Source organism: Cydia amplana, chromosome 7 (assembly GCF_948474715.1).
Source record: "Cydia amplana chromosome 7, ilCydAmpl1.1, whole genome shotgun sequence".
In the NCBI taxonomy this organism is placed as follows: Eukaryota; Metazoa; Arthropoda; class Insecta; order Lepidoptera; family Tortricidae; genus Cydia; species Cydia amplana.
The window spans coordinates 10,556,463-10,577,975 of record NC_086075.1 but is presented as its reverse complement, the minus strand read 5'-3'; the positions used below and the strand labels follow the sequence as shown (position 1 = coordinate 10,577,975).

The 21,513-nt window shown below is 34.9% G+C and overlaps 1 protein-coding gene across 1 annotated transcript; it reads right to left on the bottom strand.

Annotated features, from left to right (window-relative positions):
* Positions 1–644: 644 nt before the first annotated feature.
* Positions 645–3,967, bottom strand: LOC134649459 (uncharacterized protein K02A2.6-like). Its single transcript, XM_063504215.1, has 2 exons — positions 3,859–3,967; positions 645–3,430 (listed from the first exon to the last, which is right to left on the bottom strand). Exon 2 carries the CDS (start codon positions 3,347–3,349, stop codon positions 698–700), a length of 2,652 nt encoding a protein of 883 aa, XP_063360285.1. The 5' UTR covers positions 3,350–3,430; positions 3,859–3,967; the 3' UTR covers positions 645–697.
* Positions 3,968–21,513: the final 17,546 nt, after the last annotated feature.

The window sequence follows — 21,513 nt, the reverse complement described above, 5'->3', positions numbered from 1 at the left end:
TTGGACGATGCAGAAAAAAAAATTGGCAGTACTTAACTGTTACTGACTAAATTTCAACCTATTATGATTGAGTATTTTTAATGAAGTCCGTTTAAATTAAGTTTTCAAAGATTTCATTTCCCTGGTCTACGATTTTTTAACGAAACTCGTTAACTACTCTTCCAAGTAGGCTTATAAGTAGGCCGCGAAAAATACCGTAAGTAATTGACATCTGATTCGGTAATTCATTCAGGTCCGTAAAAAGTTACAACCGGCAGAGGCTATAAAATAAGAATTCAGAAATTACTTTATTAACGACACTTATTTCGGTAAGAGGATGCCTCCTGTTGGGTTTTTGTCAGACAGAATTCTTTGTAATCTGACGATGATATCGCCATGTCTTTGACAATTGAAATTATGAACATATTGATTCTTGGCTTTTATAATTCTTGTATAAAATAAGGAACTCTTTTGATCACCCACGTCTACCGGTAATATGTGGGCGTGGTCAGCGTGAGGCAATGCGATTGCAATACGTTTCTGCTAAACAGTATTTGTTTGTTAATTTAGAGACTCGTAAATTACAAGACAACATTATTGGAAGCCATCTTTATTCGTCTCGTTCCAAATATGAAAAACCAACCATAAACTCAAACCATAAACTATTACCATAACGTAACATTCCTCTCCTTAATAAAATTATAACTAACAACTATAACTAAGATTCAATTAGTCTCGACGGAGCCTTGACTATTCGTCCAGACCTCGTCTTATACAAGTCAAAATTTGGTTCCGGAGTATCATTGATTCCAGTATTGCTTTGACTCACTTCACTTGTATCAATGAGCTCCTGATCATCACTTTCTTCTGCTTCATAAAAGGATTCACAGTCGCTATCATTACTATCATAGTTTATAACATAAGAGTTAGGATTAACAGACTCATTTTCAGTACAATTAGTTGACTCATATTCATTTATGTTACGCAAATGTTGTCTGTTTCTCCTATATTGGCGACCTTGTTCATCCTTTACAATGTAGGAACGAGGGAAGTCAGCCTTATTTACAACACTTCCTTTTTGCCAGCGATCATCAGACATCTTTTTCTTAAACATGATACCCTGACCTATCTCTAATTGTCTTAGAGGCCTAGCAGTTTTATTGTAGTGGTTTTCTACCTTATGTTGCAACTCTTTATCTAAGAAATAGTTTCTAGTATATATTTTAGGCTTTAAATAATTTGCAGACACAGGACAACGGTTATTTAAGTTTCGATTGAACAAAAGGTTAGCTGGAGAAGGGCTATTTTCCTTGGGACTATTTCTGAAATTTAATAACGCTATATAAGGGTCTGTGTTATCCTCTTTACATTTTTTAAATATGGATTTGACAATTTTGACAGAAGATTCCGCTAACCCGTTCGACTTTGGGTAGTCAGGAGACGAAGTAATATGCTTAAATCCATATGCATCCGCAAATTCTTTAAACTCTTTACAGGAATACTGTGGACCATTGTCACTTATAATCTCTAAAGGACAACCATGTCTAGCTATGATAGACTTAATATGATTGATGATGGTTCCTGAAGACAAGTCATTTAATCGAGCAACTTCAAAAAATTTACTGTAATAGTCTACAACAACCAGATAGTATTGTTTATTAAATTCAAAAAGATCAGTGCCTAACTTTAGCCATGGTAGTCTAGGTATGTCATGAAATTGAATTGGTTCTTTAGTATTGTTTTTCCTAAATAAGGCACATGTTTGACAGTTGTTGCAGAGTTCTTTAATTTGACTTGTCAATCCAGGCCAAAATAGAACGTTTTTAGCTCTACGAAGACATGTATTTAATCCTAAGTGACCTTCATGAATAATTTCTAACATCATTTTTTGTAATGCTACTGGTATCACAATAAGATTATTTCTTAAAATTATTTGGTCGACTACGGACAATTCATTGCGAAAATTCCAGAAAGGTTTTACTAATTCATTTAGATTGTTCTTAGAATTTGGCCAACCATTATGAATATAATCTTTTAAACAGGACAATGTGGCATCCTCGTTCGTTTTCATGGCAATGAGTTGTCGCTTGTCACTTGAAATAGGCAACGAATCTATCATGACCTCAACATGACAAATAATTTCTTTGTTAAACTCTTCATCAAATTCCTTTGTCTCATCATTCTTGTCAACTAGGAAAGAGCGACTGAGAAAATCTGATATATACATTTGTTTTCCAGGTACATACTTAACACTAATGTCATACCCTTGTATTTTAAGCATCATTCTTTGTAGTCTTGCAGGTACTAAAGACAGGGGTTTTTTAAATAAAATTTCTAATGCCGAATGATCAGTTTCAACTAGGGTATGTTTTCCTAAAATATACTTATGGAATTTGATGCATCCAAATACAATAGCAAACATCTCGCGTTCAACCTGGGCATAACCTTTCTGACATTCAGTTAGCGCCTTAGAAGCATATGCAATAGGCTGTCTGTCTTGTAAAAGACAAGCGCCTACTCCTTCCGAGCTGCAATCTACCGAAACGACTACATCTTTATTGCTGTCAAATAATTTAAGCGTGGGAGCGTTCGTTAATGCCTCCTTAAGTTTATTAAAAGCATTTTCATGAGAAGGAAGCCATTTAAATAATATGTCTTTTTTAAGAAGCTCGCGCAACGGGCTTGTAATAGTCGAGTAATTGTTGATAAATTTTGACAGGTAATTTGTCATTCCTAGGAATCGTTCAAGTTCTTTCTTATCATGAATGCATTTTAATTCGGAAATGGCCATTACTTTAATTGGATCAGGTTTAACCCCTTGGTCACTTACAATCATGCCAAGAAATGAAATTTCTTTACGCAGAACTTGGGACTTCTCCCTATTGAATTTGACATTACATTCTTGAGCTCTTTTCAATACATTTAGTAACACTTTATTATGTTCTTCCACGGTGCTGGCATAAATTATTAAATCATCGACATAAAATTGTACATTATCAATATCACTAAAAGTCTCTTCCATGCGTTCCTGAAATGCTTCTGTTGACACAGAAAGTCCAAATGGCAATCGTTTATAGGAGTAGTTACCAAATGGAGTAGAAAACGTGCATAACTTTGAACTTTCTGAGTCAAGCTGTACTGTCCAAAACCCACTGCTACAGTCAAATTTAGAAAAATACTTAGAGCCTGATAACTTATCTAGTATGTCATCAACCGTTGGCAATTGCTTGTGTTTTCTGATAATGAATTTATTTAAGTACCGAGGGTCAATACATACGCGTATTTTATTGTTTTTCTTTTTGGTTACAACAGTTGAGTTGACCCACTCCATCGGATCCTCATTTTTGGTGATTATTTGCTGTCTCACCATATTGTCCAACTCGTCCTTAAGGCTCTGTCTTAGTGCTATAGGGACCCGACGAGGTGGATCGGCTCTGGGAATTGCATTTTCCTGTAAAACAATTTTATAGGGTTTTTTAAAACAGCCTATACCATTGAACAAATTAGTATACTCTGCCATGATTTTATTTGTGTCAGAGTTATTTGAGACATTTATAGTATGAACCATGTTTCTGGTAACTAATTTTAGTTTCATGCAAGATCTTAGGCCTAAAATTGTCATACAATCTGTGCTCACAATAACAAATTCAATGTTATCACACTTTCCATTCTTGAGGTAGGATTTAATGGTGCACACACCTTTGACAGGTATGCACTTATCATGAAGTGTCACTAATTTTATGCGCTTAGTAACTATAAATCTCTCATCAAGGTTCAATGACTTATAAGTAGCTAAGGACATGCAGTTTACCTGAGCACCAGTGTCTAGTTTGACGTTTATAGACTTATTATTTATAATCATAGACTCAATCCACTCACATTCGCATTCACACTCACTGTTGATACAGCCAACGAAGAAGGACTCCTCGCTGTCGTCTTCAACCTGCTTCTCTGTTATGGCTGCAACCTGTTTGTTTCTGCAAACCTTCGCAAAATGATTAGGAATACCACACTTCTGGCACTTGCAACCTATAGCTGGGCATTGATGCGTGCGATCCCAGTTATTTCCGCAGCGATAGCATTTTCTTGTCTTGACGCTTCTTGTTCTTGAAGTATTGACATTGTTGACGTTATGTACTGGCACAGTGCTGACGTTGAGCACGGAGGTCGCAGCTATCTCATTCGTTAGTTCCGTAACTTGTTTTTGAGACAATTCCGCAGCTCTGCACATGGTGATGGTCTTCTGCAGAGTCAGATCCTCCGTGCGCAGAAGCCTCTCCTTCATAGCGGTTAATACCGCTAGCTAATAGCGGCAAATAGGTATAGCTAATGCTAGACCTATGACGATAACGTCTCTCACGAGTTCCTCTCTCTTGTCACTGAAGTTGCATGTCATACTTCTGTTCTGAAGGTCAGTAAGGAAATCGTCGAAGGACTCTGTAGGTCCTTGTGCCCTTGTAAAAAATTTATGGCGTTGCATCGTGATGTTAACTTTTGGAATGAAATATGCATTAAATTTCTTTAGGACTTCTTCAAAGGTTTGCTTTGGCTCTAAATTAAACGAATTGTATATTTCTACACCCTTGTCACCCATGTTATGGAGCAGCAGAGCTATTTTACGGTCATCGGAAACTGCTTCAAGGTCCTCGGCAAGAAGAAATATTTTAAATTTTTGGACCCACAATTTCCAATTCTCTTCCATAGAATCCGTGAATTCTAATGGTCGTACGTAAGAGTAGGCATATCCTTGCTTGTTTTGTGGACATTGTAATGCCGGCGAATTTGCCGGATTTGACTCACCCATTTTCGTATTTCACATGTATTATTTTATACTTCTGACACCATGTTTGTTAATTTAGAGACTCGTAAATTACAAGACAACATTATTGGAAGCCATCTTTATTCGTCTCGTTCCAAATATGAAAAACCAACCATAAACTCAAACCATAAACTATTACCATAACGTAACAGTATTTTTACGAGAACAGACATATCCTTACCTATCTTGTTGACCATTAACTAAATTTGATATAAAAAAACCCATGTATTAAAATTATGAAATTAGGCATTAAGGAATATTGTAACAGTTGAACATAGACTAGGAATCCTCTAGACTGAGTTTAGAGCAATTATTTCATGAAACCGATGCTGCGGCGATACGGGGGTGCGGGAGGACGAGGTGAGCAAATCCCGTGTCGTGATTGGTCCATTCAAAGACACGGACCAATCACGGCACGGGATTGACTCGAAGATGGAGTAAAACTACCATATAAGTGGGAGAGGGGGTAGCGTTACTATGCTCAGTCTGGAGGATTCCTAGTCTATGCAGTTGAACCGTCATTTCGGTATTTGATGGAAATATTTCTCACAACACAGAGACGCATATTTTGGTTAAATTCAAATAAGGTCTTTGTTATTGTGTTTAGGTACCTAGTTCAGTTTTGTTTCTAAAATGGCGCGATGACCTTTGTGAAAAGGTTTTAATCTCATTAGGAGTACCCAGCTAAATATACTTAACAAAGTATTAACGAGATATTGCCTCATATTGCCTTTAAAACAAACGAGCTTTGGTTTTTTGTTCGTACACATTAAGCAATTAAAATGTACACCCGCTAACAAGATACCGGTATGGGTACTTGGTCCAATTTTTATCCAAAGTTATTGAATACGTACTAATGCTACAAATACAACTAGTTTAGATTATATTACTAGCGCGAAATATTACAACAGTAAGTGTCAACAAGTTTTAATTATTTACAATACAACTTTTGCAAACGGTGTGGCTTAAATAAACATGAGGATATGGTGCAAGTGATAAGTGAATAAGTAAATCTAGAGATAAATAGTCATAAATCGCTGCAAATACAGTGTAAAAAGTTGATTTTGCATTAAGATCTTTGTACACAGGAAGTTTAAATTTCATAATTATTGTGAAATGTTGTTAAAAAAGGTTTATTTTTATTTGCCAAATCAAAGTGTCGTCGGCGTTTGATCGAAAACAAAATGGAAAGACTAGAGATCGGTAGACATACATACCATTTCAATGACTTTTTCTATGAATATACCTAAATGTAATTCCACTTATACCACACACCGGGTACCTGCGTGTTCATGTCAAACACTAATTTCTGCGGACAGGTCTCGCATTACACTCCCACGTATCAACATTGCATAACTAACACAGTAATGTTCTTACGCTCTAATTAAGATACATGGACCGGTCTATTTAGCTACGAGTAAATATTTGGCTTGTCTAGTCTCTTAACATGATTTTTAACTGTAAATTGTTCAATGTTTTACATATAATTTAATACCATATTCTGAGAATAAATATGTTTTATTGTTCTTCGTTTAGGTCTGAATTTCAACGGCAACTAACTTACTCTACTTGCTCTGAACTTTACTTGGACTTTGGCAAGATTTCCTTAAAACAAGTCAATTGACGCCCGGGCAAAGGTCGGCTTACGTAACTTGACATTTTACTCATTCAGAAGTAAAACGCCATAAGATTACAATGCAAATTGTTAAAATTGCAACGTTATCGTATTGCAAATAAGGTCTGAATTAATTTCTGGGTGAACTTCGAAGTAATGTGGAGGTCGATACGTCACTTCGAACTGTCACAAGGGATTCCCTCTTACGTCACCACGGTAAAGCTTGTAAGCGGATGTTTATTCATATTTACGTCTTCAAAATCATATGAATAATGTTAACCGACCAAACAAGCAAGGGTTAAGTAAAGGTGACGTTCGGATGATGACTGCAGCTAGAACGAATGACAGGTTGAATTTCTAATCTACTTCTAATTGCAGCGACATGCTGCAACAAATATGCAAAACCCGTACGACACCTTTAAACTGTACCTGTATAATAAGCTTATGTAGGAAGGTAGGTATACAGTGTGGGATATTAAGTGATTAGCAAACCATAAAAGTAATGTGTGCAAATTAAGTCCGTGCAATGTTTTCATAGAACCGAGAACCTTGTTTTGCCTTTTCAAGGTTGCATTAAATAATTTGCAAAGAGCTGACACACTAATCGTTCCATCAATCATCCACAGTAATTGTAGCTCAATGAACAGGTGTGTATGCAAACTGTTTTTATGTAGTCTCTTATTACTAGAAGACGATCAGAAACGTATAATTCTCGTGTTGAATGGTACTACATAGTTTGATTTCAATGTGAGTTAAAAACAGATAAATTTAAAGTTTCTTAATAGTATTAAAAATATATAAAACACGTCTTCAAATTTAGGAGTGCAAAAAGACCAAATTATCATATTTAAGTAATTTCTCCTCCAGTTATCCTTTGAGTAGTTCAAGTTATCTTTAAACAAATGTATGGGTAATAGGATAATCAATGGGGGTCTAGTAATATTGTTATGCGTCTTTCCTATGGACAGCATTCAATAAATTATAATAACTTTATAGCTAATTTTGCTTGGTCAACCCTTATTATAGGCATAGGGTTCAACTTTTTAAAACGTGTTTCCAGAATCGTTCAACACGTCTTGGTCTTTGAAGTAACGATTTTCTGCTTATTAATACTTACTTTTTAATTTACTGCTATTTTCCTTAATACATTGACCCATTTCTCACAGGGCCATCGAACCAGCTGTTAAATAACTTCACCTACTAACCTTCCCTGCGAATGCAAAATAAAGATGGTATCAGCAGATTGTACGGTACCACTTTCCTGCCAAATTTAACTTACCATAAACGGTTCATAATTACAGAACCGTGGACGAGTTATAAGGTTTCCGATTTTTGCGAAGGAGCCCCATAAAAAACACGTTATTGGATATTCACTTAAATAAAGTGGGGTTAGCCAAAACAACAATTTAATTGAGGTGAGCTCCTTTTTAGGGTTCCGTAGCCAAATGGCAAAAAACGGAACCCTTATAGATTCGTCATGTCTGTCTGTCTGTCTGTTTGTCCGTCTGTCTGTCCGTCCGTATGTCACAGCCACTTTTCTCCGAAACTATAAGAACTATACTGTTGAAACTTGGTAAGTAGATGTATTCTGTGAACCGCATTAAGATTTTCACAGAAAAATAGAAAAAAAAAACAATAAATTTTTGGGGTTCCCCATACTTCGAACTGAAACTCAAAATTTTTTTTTTCATCAAACCCATACGTGTGGGGTATCTATGGATAGGTCTTCAAAAATGATATTGAGGTTTCTAATATCATTTTTTTCTAAACTGAATAGTTTACGCGAGAGACACTTCCAAAGTGGTAAAATGTGTGCCCCCCCCCCCCCCCTGTAACTTCTAAAATAAGAGAATGATAAAACTAAAAAAAATATATGATGTACATTACCATGTAAACTTCCACCGAAAATTGGTTTGAACGAGATCTAGTAAGTAGTTTTTTTTTATACGTCATAAATCGCCTAAATACGGAACCCTTCATGGGCGAGTCCGACTCGCACTTGGCCGCTTTTTTGTTTTTATACGGGAATACTTGGATGGGATCTGGTAATTGGATAAATGTATCAACATTGATTAGCTCATTTTGTGAGCTTGCTTAATGACTGGGATACTCCATTAGTAATCTGCGTATTTATAACCCTCCTTTTGCGTTGCCGTAGTCGGGTAAAAATAACGATCTGTCACTGACTAAATTTCATTTAATTTCCATCTAGCACCTAAACTCGGTAAGAGTCAGGAACATACAATTTGAAAATAATTTGTTTTCAGTATGCTTTTATCATGTCAACTAATATACAGTGTGGAAAGATAAGTCGGGCCCTGGAGGGAAACTACCTTAAATCCTTAAGCTGGCTCATTTTACTTAATGGAGACATTCCTTTATTTTTAAAAAGAAACAAAACTGCATGCTTGTCTAAAAAAATCTTGAGTACTAAATATTACATTTTATGGATATTTTGTACGACAGACGAGTTTAAGACCGAATGTTTCTTGGAGAAATGTTATCATTAACATTAACTGTATCGACTAGTAGAATAAAATTGCGAGTTTTTATTTTTTGGATTTTTTAGTCGGTTCGAGTCCCGGGCGAGGCAAGCGAGTTTTAGAAAATCTTTGAATGCAGTTTTGTTTCTTTTAAAAAATAAAGGAATGTCTCCTTTAAGTAAAATGAGCCAGCTTAAGGATTTAAGGTAGTTTCCCTCCAGGGCCCGACTTATCTTTCCACACTGTATAATGTATTAGGTATATGTATGGTTCTGTATCAGTCTCGAAGTCAATAGTCAGATTGTCTGGCATACCCATTATAAAAACTAGAACGAGTTTCCTACCAAGTGATTAAAACAATTGTGTGCAATTATGGTTGCTCTTTTTCTATAGAAGGTGAAATACGTGGATTGGTTTAGCCTATTCAACATCGCAGCCTTGAAATGGAAAGGCATTATACCTGTCACATTGTTAGATAATTCGCATAATTTGCGCTTATTTGGCATATAATATGTTACGCATGTGTCAGATGTACTTTAATATAATCATTAATAAAATATAAAATAAGGATGCAATGCAGTATTTAATTAAGACCAGTTATTTATTGCTCAAAGTAATGTATTTATTATAGGGACAACTACAAGGTTTAGAATATAAAAATGGTAAACATTATTTAAGTAATATATTGATATAAGCAGATTGTAAGTAAAAGTATATTGTAGATTTACTGAACAATTAATCGGCTTTATTACCACATAATTCACAAAAATCTTAATATTGTATTGCTAAATTAGTCAAGTAGGTACGCTGCGTAATAGATATTGGTGGCTTATAGTTAATACTGGCTACCTTAACGTACACACTTGACATAATTTAAAACAGTAATAAAGATCTAGCAATAAGCTACATGATGTATTACACCGTAATCAGTTGGAATATACGTTACAAAGCAATTGTTAAAAGGTCATCAAAGGGTTATATTCACATTAAAGGTTGTAACGTACAATACCATCAGACTATAACACAAAGAAAACATACAAGTCATAAAAACACAATAAAATAAAATGGACACTTAACTTCGTTTGTCGTCGTTAGCTCGCCAACTGAGAAGAGAGCCACAACTGTCAGACACCCGCTTATATTCAATCAGACTTCACCCCTTCCACCACTTCTTGGTAGGAATAACAAGTAAGATGTTTCCTGCACATCCGGTTATCATAATAATTCAATTTAACAAATGTATTTGCTACATTTTAATTTAATTTATTATAGAATAATTAATCGCAAATTAATACGAATTTAATATCATGGCTTATTATTATAAGATACTTTATTTACGTTACTAATGTTCTGACAGTTATGGTCAAGAAATATACATGGAGGGTAGTTGTGTAATTAAACAGCAGTTCTAACTTATTATTTCGATATACGTATTACCTTAGCAAAAGTGAACTATTTCGTAAAAATGCAAGTGTGATCTTTGTTTTTATACTATGTATCTCACACGGCCATACTGACAGGTGCTTCGTTCTCGAAGTACCTTATTTCTGCAATCATATTAAACTTAGTATATGCAATGACTATTTTTTTATTAGTCAGATACTATATCACATATCACATTAATCAAATGAGAGCTCGCAGGCTCGGCAGCAGGTCCCTATATTGCTACTTTTTCACTTACATCAAGCGAGAGCTCACAGGCTCGGCAGCAATTATCCTACTACAATCACCATGCTACGGGCACTTATCACATCAAGTCAGCCTCGGTAGCATGTATCGCCCTGGGTTGGCTACACTCCACTTATAACATCAAGTGGGGCACACAGGCTCTGCAGCAGGTCCCTATATTGCTACTTTTTCACTTACATCAAGCGAGAGCTCGCAGGCTCGGCAGCAATTATCCTACTTACAATCACCATGCTACGGGCACTTATCACATCAAGTCAGCCTCGGTAGCATGTATCGCCCTGAGTTGGCTACACTCCACTTATAACATCAAGTAGGGCACACAGGCTCTGCAGCAGGTCCCTATATTGCTACTTTTTCACTTACATCAAGCGAGGGCTCGCAGGCTCGGCAGCAATTATCCTACTTACAATCACATGCTACGGGCACTTATCACATCAAGTCAGCCTCGGTAGCATGTATCACCCTGGGTTGGCTACTGGTCCACTTATAACATCAAGTGGGGCACACAGGCTCTGCAGCAATTATTAATCGGTTATTATTTTGTAAGATTAGCTGGAAGGAATCACTGGAAGTTCTCAATCGATCGATGATCAACTCATGTCTATCTTTCTCATTTTCGCCAATCGTCACGGTTCTGTGCAACGTAAACTTTATAATACATAAATTACCTTAAGTATATAAAACTTCTTAATTTCATAGCAAGCTCAACTAGCTTATGTTTTGGACACTAGAAGATGATAGACATGTATAAATATATTTATGCATATGTACATAATAATATGTCACATATTGATACTTATATACATAAAAATCATTCACGGCTAAGGAACAAATCCTTCCGATGAACACACAAATAGATGTACCCACCGGATATCGAACCCGGGTCCTCCAGTTAATTTAACATATAAAAACGCCAACACATGAAATTTACTGATCCAAGACCTCCAATCCCCGTAAAACTTACTAAGTTCTTGTGCACTAAGTTTACAACAACAATAAATAAGCTAAGCTAGCTAAGCTTTATATCATCATTCGCAAACGTTTCCGTTTAATACAGATTTAATTTGGCATTCAGATGGCAGTAGACGGTCGGAAAGGCATAGTTCAACATGGAGGTGGTCAGTTAAGAAGGAGGCTGGCTCAACTGGACTCGACTGGAAATAGCTGGAAGTAACCGCTCAAGATCGCGACAAATGGAAAATAAATGTGGGAGCCCTATGTCAAAAATTAATTTGTACTCCTGCCATGAGATTTCAACCTTTATAAATTACCCTTTATAAATTTAACAGAAATAAACATTTTTCATTTCCGTTTTTAATTCCATTAGAACTTCCTAGGTTGGTCACTCCTATGGTTTTTATATAAACCTAATGTAACAGAATTTTAACCTCCGTTCGGCCATCCCACAAAACAACTACCCTAAAAGTCATTAATCAGAATTAGCTGAAGCTTTGGTGGTAAGTAAATAAAAATGTTGTTTTAGAGCTTCCATCGTAACTGTCTTTAAACCCAAATTTAGCAGATAACGCGATATGCTGCTAGTTGAATCTTAATTGTACAAAATAACTTATCGTACAAAGGCGGATTTATCGTACAAAAGTTATTCTCTAGGAGGTCTAGGATGTTCTGGGTACGATCAACCTTCGTGTTTGTTATGCTATTCCGTTGTCCGATGGACAACAGTGGCATAATTCATTTGAAAACGTATTATTTATATCAATCATGCTTCATGATGGCAATAGATTAGGTATGAATTTAAAAAATGCATATAAGTTAAATACTATAGTATCAGGATTATACAATCGTTTTATAGCTCACTCACTCACTCACTGTAAACATAGCAACCAGTGACACCAAAAGGGTAATTCACCTATCTACATTCCGTTTGGCTTTATTGGCTATCTTATGTATTCTCGTAAGTATGTAAAAGGCTTATTATTAACCGGGCAACTAAAATATTAAACAGGAACTTTCATTGGGCATATAATAATATAATTTGGCTGTGCATTAATATTTTAGCGCCCAAAAAAAAAAAAATATTTTTGCTTCAAATATAAGCATCATATTATTAAAAAAAAACTGGCAGCAAAATCAAGCCACCCAGAAAAATTATAGGAAACATAAAGTGATAGGTTGGCGTCTAAAACAATAAATTGGTAACTAATATTGTAAAGCGATCATAAAATTTATTTGTCATCTAGTAGTTTCCACCTAAGTAATCAACTAATCATAACTGAGCATATCGTTTCAGCTAGGTAGTATTTTAACACGAAAGCAGTTAAATTTAATGAATATTGGTCACTTTTTACACAAAACACCTCAAATTAATTTACCAATACGCAATGATCAGTATACTTATGGTCGAAATTTCTAATCGTGAAACGCCTAATGGCCATTATACTATTAGATCTTTAAATTTTTAATAGTTACCACTGTGTTTTTTTTTTTCAATAGTTACTACTGTGTTCTGCCAGAGTCAACAGATAGGTGCGACGACGAGCGAAGCGAGGAGGAGCGTGTTAGGTTGACCGTGTTAGGTTGACCGTGTAATGACCAAACAAAATATTTTAAAGAAATATTTTTAAGAACTTCATTTTTTTAATTAATAGATAGCCGTTTTCTTTTTAAAATGCGCTTCATAAATGGTCTCCAATATATCAATTCAGTTGCCAAATAAATACTTGGTACCTGCCTGAAAATAATCAAAAACTGTAACGGTATTAAAATAGTAGCCATTTCTATTTTTTTTTAAACTACCCGAATTCGATTAATTAGTTGACCGGTTAAATACGTGCCAAATTAAAACATAAACATTAAAACGAACCAGAAGATCATCGGTACAAAATTGCCTAATACAATTAATAACCGCCAGACCTTGTTAATGGTGGTACATATACCCAATGGTAGCCATGTGAGTTTCTACGAGAACTGGTAATGTATAAGTATATAACGGTTTAAAATATTGTATATATATATTTATTTATTTTCCTTACAGGTTAGCTAGACGAATTGTCCTAAAGGAATACGTTTACATTTGTACACATTTATCGTACTCTATGTTGTTTGTTTTAGTAAAGGTAATTTTATTACCAAGAGAATATGTGCTTTTTATTTACTGAGTAATTTGCATGTACAAAAAAAATTCCTTTCATCTTTCACGGTTTCAAAACATTATTTACTAATACGGGACTTCAATTACGTCTGATAATCACAAGAACAATACTGACTAGTCTACTATTTGTATGACGTAATTGTCTAAGGTTGTCACTGATACTGAGATATCCTTTATTTAAATATCAAGCTAACTGGAAGCATACTTTCAAAAACGCTTTTATGTCAAACACGTAATCTGTACACGAAACTCGCAATAAGTCTTATATCGTACCACTGTAGGTGCAAAATTGTAAATACCCGTTATAACTATTTATGAAAGTATCACGACTACAGACTGTTTTATATCCATAAGCTTACAATGTTTGTATAAACAACAACAAAAAAATAAAAAAAACGTGCTGACTTTATGCCTTACAATTTACAGTTTTAAAAAAAAGACCTGACAGTTTAATACTATTTAATGTTTTGTGCTTATATCAGACTATTGAACCTAAGTAACTGGTGTTATATAAATATTTATTCGTATCAATCGCAACAAAAATAAGAAATAATATGACTAATAAAATACAAAGGACGTATAAGGGTATTTCCATTTAACAGTATACCGTTAACGGCCGGTTAGGAAAAGTCACAAAGACGATAAATATCAAAACCATGACAATTAAATTAAGTATCAAATTCGTAACTAAACCAACAGCTAAACGTGATTTGATATACGTAACTTAAGACACGCGGTAAGTTACAATTAAAATGCCCATAATATTTAACTACCTAAAATTCAAACGTAGTCTTTAATGGAGACCTATTTATCCAAAGTATAAATAACATTATTTCAACGTTTAGAAACTTATCTAAACAAAACTGCTTTTCAAAGTGTTCACAAATGTTATTCTTCTCAATCATTAACTAAATCGTCGTTTAAAATAGAATAGATTCGAATATATTTATTTACGTCTTATTATGGGTTATATAAGACAGGTTATAAAAGAACAGACGTCTATGTTTATCTAAATCAATAACTATTCGATGTGATTCGATATTTAAACCAGGGATGTTGCGGATGCCGATTTTTTTTGTCATCCGCGGATGCGGGTGGGGATTTTTAAGGGCTCATCCGCGGGTGTGGATGTTGAAAATAATGCGGAAGTTCCGCGGTTGCGGATGCGGATATTCGCATCATCCCTGATTTAAACATACATATACAGTCCATAACTACATTTTAACATACCAGAAACAACATAATTCATCAGTCATCCTTCCAGACAGGCGCCACTCCGTAGCGTCTCACAGGTGCGGTAGTTTCTGTTTCGCGAAGTACTTTTGAGCTGCTTGCTGCTGTTCTCCATAAAAAGCATCATGCTTAGTATACCAAATATCTTGTTTCACCTGGGGTTTTCACTGAAAGTGAAACACCAGTGTCCTTGTGTCCAGGATAGCGCGGCTTACAGTGTCTGTTTGGAGTTGGATAGCGTCCCGCTGTTGACTCGTACTGCTCCTGAAACATTAGTTTTGTAGGCATAGAATGTGTGTAACATCCCAACTTCTGATGTCAGATGTACTTTAATATAATCATTAATAAAATATAAAATAAGGATGCAATGCAGTATTTAATTAAGACCAGTTATTTATTGCTCAAAGTAATGTATTTATTATAGGGACAACTACAAGGTTTAGAATATAAAAATGGTAAACATTATTTAAGTAATATATTGATATAAGCAGATTGTAAGTAAAAGTATATTGTAGATTTACTGAACAATTAATCGGCTTTATTACCACATAATTCACAAAAATCTTAATATTGTATTGCTAAATTAGTCAAGTAGGTACGCTGCGTAATAGATATTGGTGGCTTATAGTTAATACTGGCTACCTTAACGTACACACTTGACATAATTTAAAACAGTAATAAAGATCTAGCAATAAGCTACATGATGTATTACACCGTAATCAGTTGGAATATACGTTACAAAGCAATTGTTAAAAGGTCATCAAAGGGTTATATTCACATTAAAGGTTGTAACGTACAATACCATCAGACTATAACACAAAGAAAACATACAAGTCATAAAAACACAATAAAATAAAATGGACACTTAACTTCGTTTGTCGTCGTTAGCTCGCCAACTGAGAAGAGAGCCACAACTGTCAGACACCCGCTTATATTCAATCAGACTTCACCCCTTCCACCACTTCTTGGTAGGAATAACAAGTAAGATGTTTCCTGCACATCCGGTTATCATAATAATTCAATTTAACAAATGTATTTGCTACATTTTAATTTAATTTATTATAGAATAATTAATCGCAAATTAATACGAATTTAATATCATGGCTTATTATTATAAGATACTTTATTTACGTTACTAATGTTCTGACAGTTATGGTCAAGAAATATACATGGAGGGTAGTTGTGTAATTAAACAGCAGTTCTAACTTATTATTTCGATATACGTATTACCTTAGCAAAAGTGAACTATTTCGTAAAAATGCAAGTGTGATCTTTGTTTTTATACTATGTATCTCACACATGCAATAAAAAATTAAAACCAATAAATAACTAAGTACTGAATAAAAATATTCTTTTCTATTACTAGTTATATTTAGATAATGTATAACATATAAGATGGGGAAAGGTGGATTTATATTAGGTTCATACATTATTTGTAAAAATTTGAATTTGGTAAATATTTGAATATTTCTTTAAAAATTATATTATATAGGTACTTACAAAACAAATGAAATATATTTTTGTCATGTTACTTAAAAATATAAACACCCATATAGTGCCCAATCTTGCAAAGTGTTTTCGCATCCCTGCGACTCCTGCGAGGCGTTAGAATATACTGCTATGGCGCATGGCGCTAACTCCAGAACCGAAGTTGCTTCATCTATGACAACGTGTAACGACGTCCAACATATTCTCACTCTCGTGAGAAAATATTTCACTTTTTATTCCCACTTATTATAAAATCTAAGGTTCTGCTATCCTAAAATAGCCATCGCTACATTCTCAGTAAAAAAAAACCTCTTGTTTGCGAGCGTCCACACATCACAAATCTATCCTTATCCGCAGACTGCATGTCTCCTTGCTCGAGCAAAAACGTAAGTGGGGGTTGATGGCTTATCTTTGTTTAATAGAAAAGCTGTCTCTAAAGACCCTCCTACTTGGTAACAGAGGTGACAATCAGAGGAATATGTTACATCGTTCTTTGTTTACAGCAGATTGTGTCTATCATATGGGACTTGGGTACGTAATGTGCGCATTCTACTGGTTGACTTTTACGGCGACTTGTCAAACATAGATAATTTATGTTCTTCACTGAAATAAGTTACTTAGTATTAAAAAAGGTAGTGCAACTACTTATCAATTCACTGTCGGCAAAATGATAATTAGTAATTAATTTCGTATGCTATTAGTGTGGCTAACTAAGTGCATAAATGATGCTAAATTAATGTATGTCATGTGCTAGCCCAGTCTTAGAAAATGTCATGACATTTTTTTGAATTAATTAATGTTATTTATGCTCGCATAATTAATTAAGGATATACCTTATAAGAGCAATATCTATGTAAGATGCATGAGATTACTTTCTATGCGTCGCGTCGAGATGACGCCAATTTTTTTAATTACATATGAAATTTTAATTACTGTCACAATTTTAACATACAGTACAGTAATACATATATCATGTTTGAAATATTATGAAAAACTTTGAAATAATCCGAACTTCTTGTTATTCTAATAAAAAAACTTCAGTATAGCTTATCTGATGATATGCGACTAATTTAATGTATTAATTTTGGTTTAAAACCTTGTATGCAAGCACACGGAGCCGATGTTTAACCTATTGACCAGTTCCTTACAATTGTATCCTTCATGTGAAAAATCCTTAACTGAAGCATATAACTCTACTGCAGGACTTATGCAGGAATGCAGGTACCAAAGACATAAGTAGTTTATCATCATATACAATTGCCATGCGAATACCTCAGTCAGCTATGTGCATATATTATATTTTTATTGCATTGCTAGCCCATTCCTATTTCACACATGACCACTTCATTAACATACAAGAATGATAATACCATCATATTATGATAGTGTTTTTATACCACTAGGTAAACTATTAGTACTTGCCATCAGGTAAGCCGGTCTCCTGTATTCGTATAGTTGGTAATGTTATGGCTCCTCTACACGATGGGCCAACGCCGGCCACTCCAAGGGACGCAGCCATGCGGTAGAATGAGATAGCAATATCACTTGCTCCCTTTAACGCATAAATGCGTCCCTTGGACTGGCCGGCGTTGGCCCATCGTGTAGAGGAGCCATTATATACCACCAATGAACACCAAACAAGTAAAGGCCACGATAATTTAGTGTGTAAATTATAACTATAGCCAAATACATCGGGTTTCCTTAAACAAATTGAAATAAGAAATCATAAAATTAGGAATTCTGCTTGCGCCCGAGCTTTTACCAGAGCTTTTTTGAGTTAAGATTCATATTAAATCGGATCCGAAGTTTTTAGCAAAGACTACGCCCGCCGGCAAAGTCGCACGATCTGATTATTGAAAAGAAAAATAATACAAGAAAAATGATAAAAGTGAGCGCTCGCTCGATTTGGCGCGGTTGGTCCCGCTTTGGAGAGACGAGTTCTGCGCTGTGAAGGACCGCTGGCACAGAATAAATAATAGTATTAAGTACAGAAGACTCACTCTCTAACAAAATGCGTCTGTTACGATCAGCACAGATATGGCCGCTAGGTGGCGACAGCGCCACGCGCGGCTTATGGCTTTCCCCAAAATTGGGGCCGAACGGATGTACTTTTAGCTACCTGTAGCAAAGCGACGAAATCGCGGAGTGAGACACGCCTGACGCTGGGAGACACAGCAGTCGCCAGAGTTTTCATACAAACCAGTGTAGTCACGGACTTTGAGCCATTTATGGTTTAGGTATTTTACATTAGACATTTCATACCGTTCGTATCGACAACCAAATTAGCTTGAACCCTAAATGGCTCAACAATTAAAGTACCGTTCATACAGATGAAAGAGAGCATATAAAAAAAATGTAATTGCTTTTCATGAATAAATGCCATTTTCCTTGAGAAACCTAAAAAACTATTATTTTACCAAATGATTTTAAAATAAGGCTTACTATTAGATTCGTCTAAGCCCTTGTGAGTGACATAGGCTTGTTACAAATCGAGGAAAGAAAAATGTTGTACGTTATTCGATAAATTTACGTATTGTTAATAATCTATTTACTATCCGTACTCTGTCCGTGTCCGTGTTAGGAAGCACGGCACGCGAGTGGAATTGTGGTCATTCCACGTACATCAAACTCCATAAGACACATGTATGTGCGAAGCTATTGTCGGCTAATTGCACAAAAACGACACAAAACAATTATAATATATAGATCTTAAAGCCTTAGATAATTGAAAAGTCTTTTGGAAACATTTTACCTTTATGGGAAACTTTCTTTACAAGAATCTATTAATTAAATTCTATCATTATACTGTACTTTTAATTGGTTTAATTATCCAGACGTTCTTTGCCCTACGTATGTTTTTTTTTCTCCCTATTAACAGTATTAACATGATACCTATATGTAGGTACTGGGTCGGTAACCCAGAGGACGCACGAAACGCCATTGTGCGCCGTTACATACGTCTTTTATGATTTTTGGCACTAATATTATATTTGAATCTAACTTAATTTGTATGGCAAATAGATCGATACGAGTATAACTTAACACAAGTTAAAAATAAAGTATTGGGACACCTGTCAGTTAAACTTTTATTGATTGCTACTGCGATCAAAATTACCTACAGTTTGCGGTCAATAAAAAAGATGAGTTATGTTCGTAATTTGATTGAAAATTACAATAATTTATAGCAGTCTGCGACCACGAATTATGCCAGTAAAAATATCGGTATTAGTACACAAAATTGATAAGTGTTTTGTAATATTTATGTGACAGGTGACAGATATTGTCAACCCTCGTAAAGTTTCAATCTAAAAGTATTCATTTTTAGGGTTCCGTAGCCAAATGGCAAAAAACGGAACCCTTATAGATTCGTCATGTCTGTCTGTCTGTCCGTCTGTCCGTCTGTCCGTCTGTCCGTCTGTCCGTCTGTCTGTCCGTCCGTATGTCACAGCCACTTTTCTCCGAAACTATAAGAACTATACTGTTGAAACTTGGTAAGTAGATGTATCCTGTGAACCGCATTAAGATTTTCATACAAAAATAGAAAAAAAACAATAAATTTTTGGGGTTCCCCATACTTCGAACTGAAACTCAAAATATTTTTTTTCATCAAACCCATACGTGTGGGGTATCTATGGATAGGTCTTCAAAAATGATATTGAGGTTTCTAATATCATTTTTTTCTAAACTGAATAGTTTGCGCGAGAGACACTTCCAAAGTGGTAAAATGTGTGTCCCCCCCCCTGTAACTTCTAAAATAAGAGAATGATAAAACTAAAAAAAAATATATGATGTACATTACCATGTAAACTTCCACCGAAAATTGGTTTGAACGAGATCTAGCAAGTAGTTTTTTTTTAATACGTCATAAATCGCCTAAATACGGAACCCTTCATGGGCGAGTCCGACTCGCACTTGGCCGCTTTTTAATATAGGCCGCTTCAATTATGAGGAAGTGTAGTGAAATTATTTATATACGTTAAAAAAACATTAAATTAAAAATTAAAAAAACACGACTGCAGTTTAATTAAGCGAACTGAAAAGCTAAAAATAATTTTAGTTATATTAGTTACTCAACTTAATTAATGTAAATTAGAATATAAGTGTTCAGGCAGGGTCATAAACAGCAAATGCAAAAGCTTAGGCTCATTTAAGATCGTGACTGTACCTGCATATTTTATTTCAATTGCAGTCGGGGACCTTGATGTATTAAAATTTTCCCATTTAAAAGGTTCCCGACTGCAATCAAAATAAAATATACAGGTACAGTCACGATCCTAAATGAGCCTAAACTTTTGCATTTGCTGTTTATGACCCTGTCTGAACACTTATATTCTAATTTACATTAATTAAGTTGAGTAACTAATATAACTAAAATTATTTTTAGCTTTTCAGTTCGCTTAATTAAACTGCAGTCGTGTTTTTTTAATTTTTAATTAATTATTTTAATTTTATACATTTTAGTGATCATACAAACTAACGGTTATGTAGCATAATTTCTAAAATCTAATTTCCTAAGTACGAAATTCCTAAAGCCAGAACATCGAAAATCAAAATGTCTAATATACGAAATTTCTAAAGATACATGTCCTACGGTTAATCAACCTACTATTTAAATGTCTAAAATACAATACTGCTAGTGCACGAAAATACTAACGATCTTTTTCCTACGTTCAGTTGACCTAAGTTTAAAATGTATAAACTGCGAAATTTCTAAGACATTTGTCCTACGTTTAGCTGGCCTTAGCTTATAGAGTCAAACGTACGCAACTTTATTTTCAAAAAACTTCCTTTACAACTTAACTAGACGGAGCCCCGCCCGGAGCCCGGAATTTCGTACTTAGGAAATGTGATTTTAGAAATTATGCTATATAACCACTCAGAATTGCATGTACCTAATGCTGGTACAGATGGCGTTGATTTATTCGGATCTAAAGTAACACTTATGGAGGTTTATTTACGTGATTACCTCCTCATCAGTTAATCAACCGATTTGAGCGAAAGTTGTGGCATCTGATAGATATTACTGCGATTTAGGTTAATAGTAAAAACATAAAATATGTGGCCTTATAGCGAGCTGTAAAAGTTCCTTCGACCC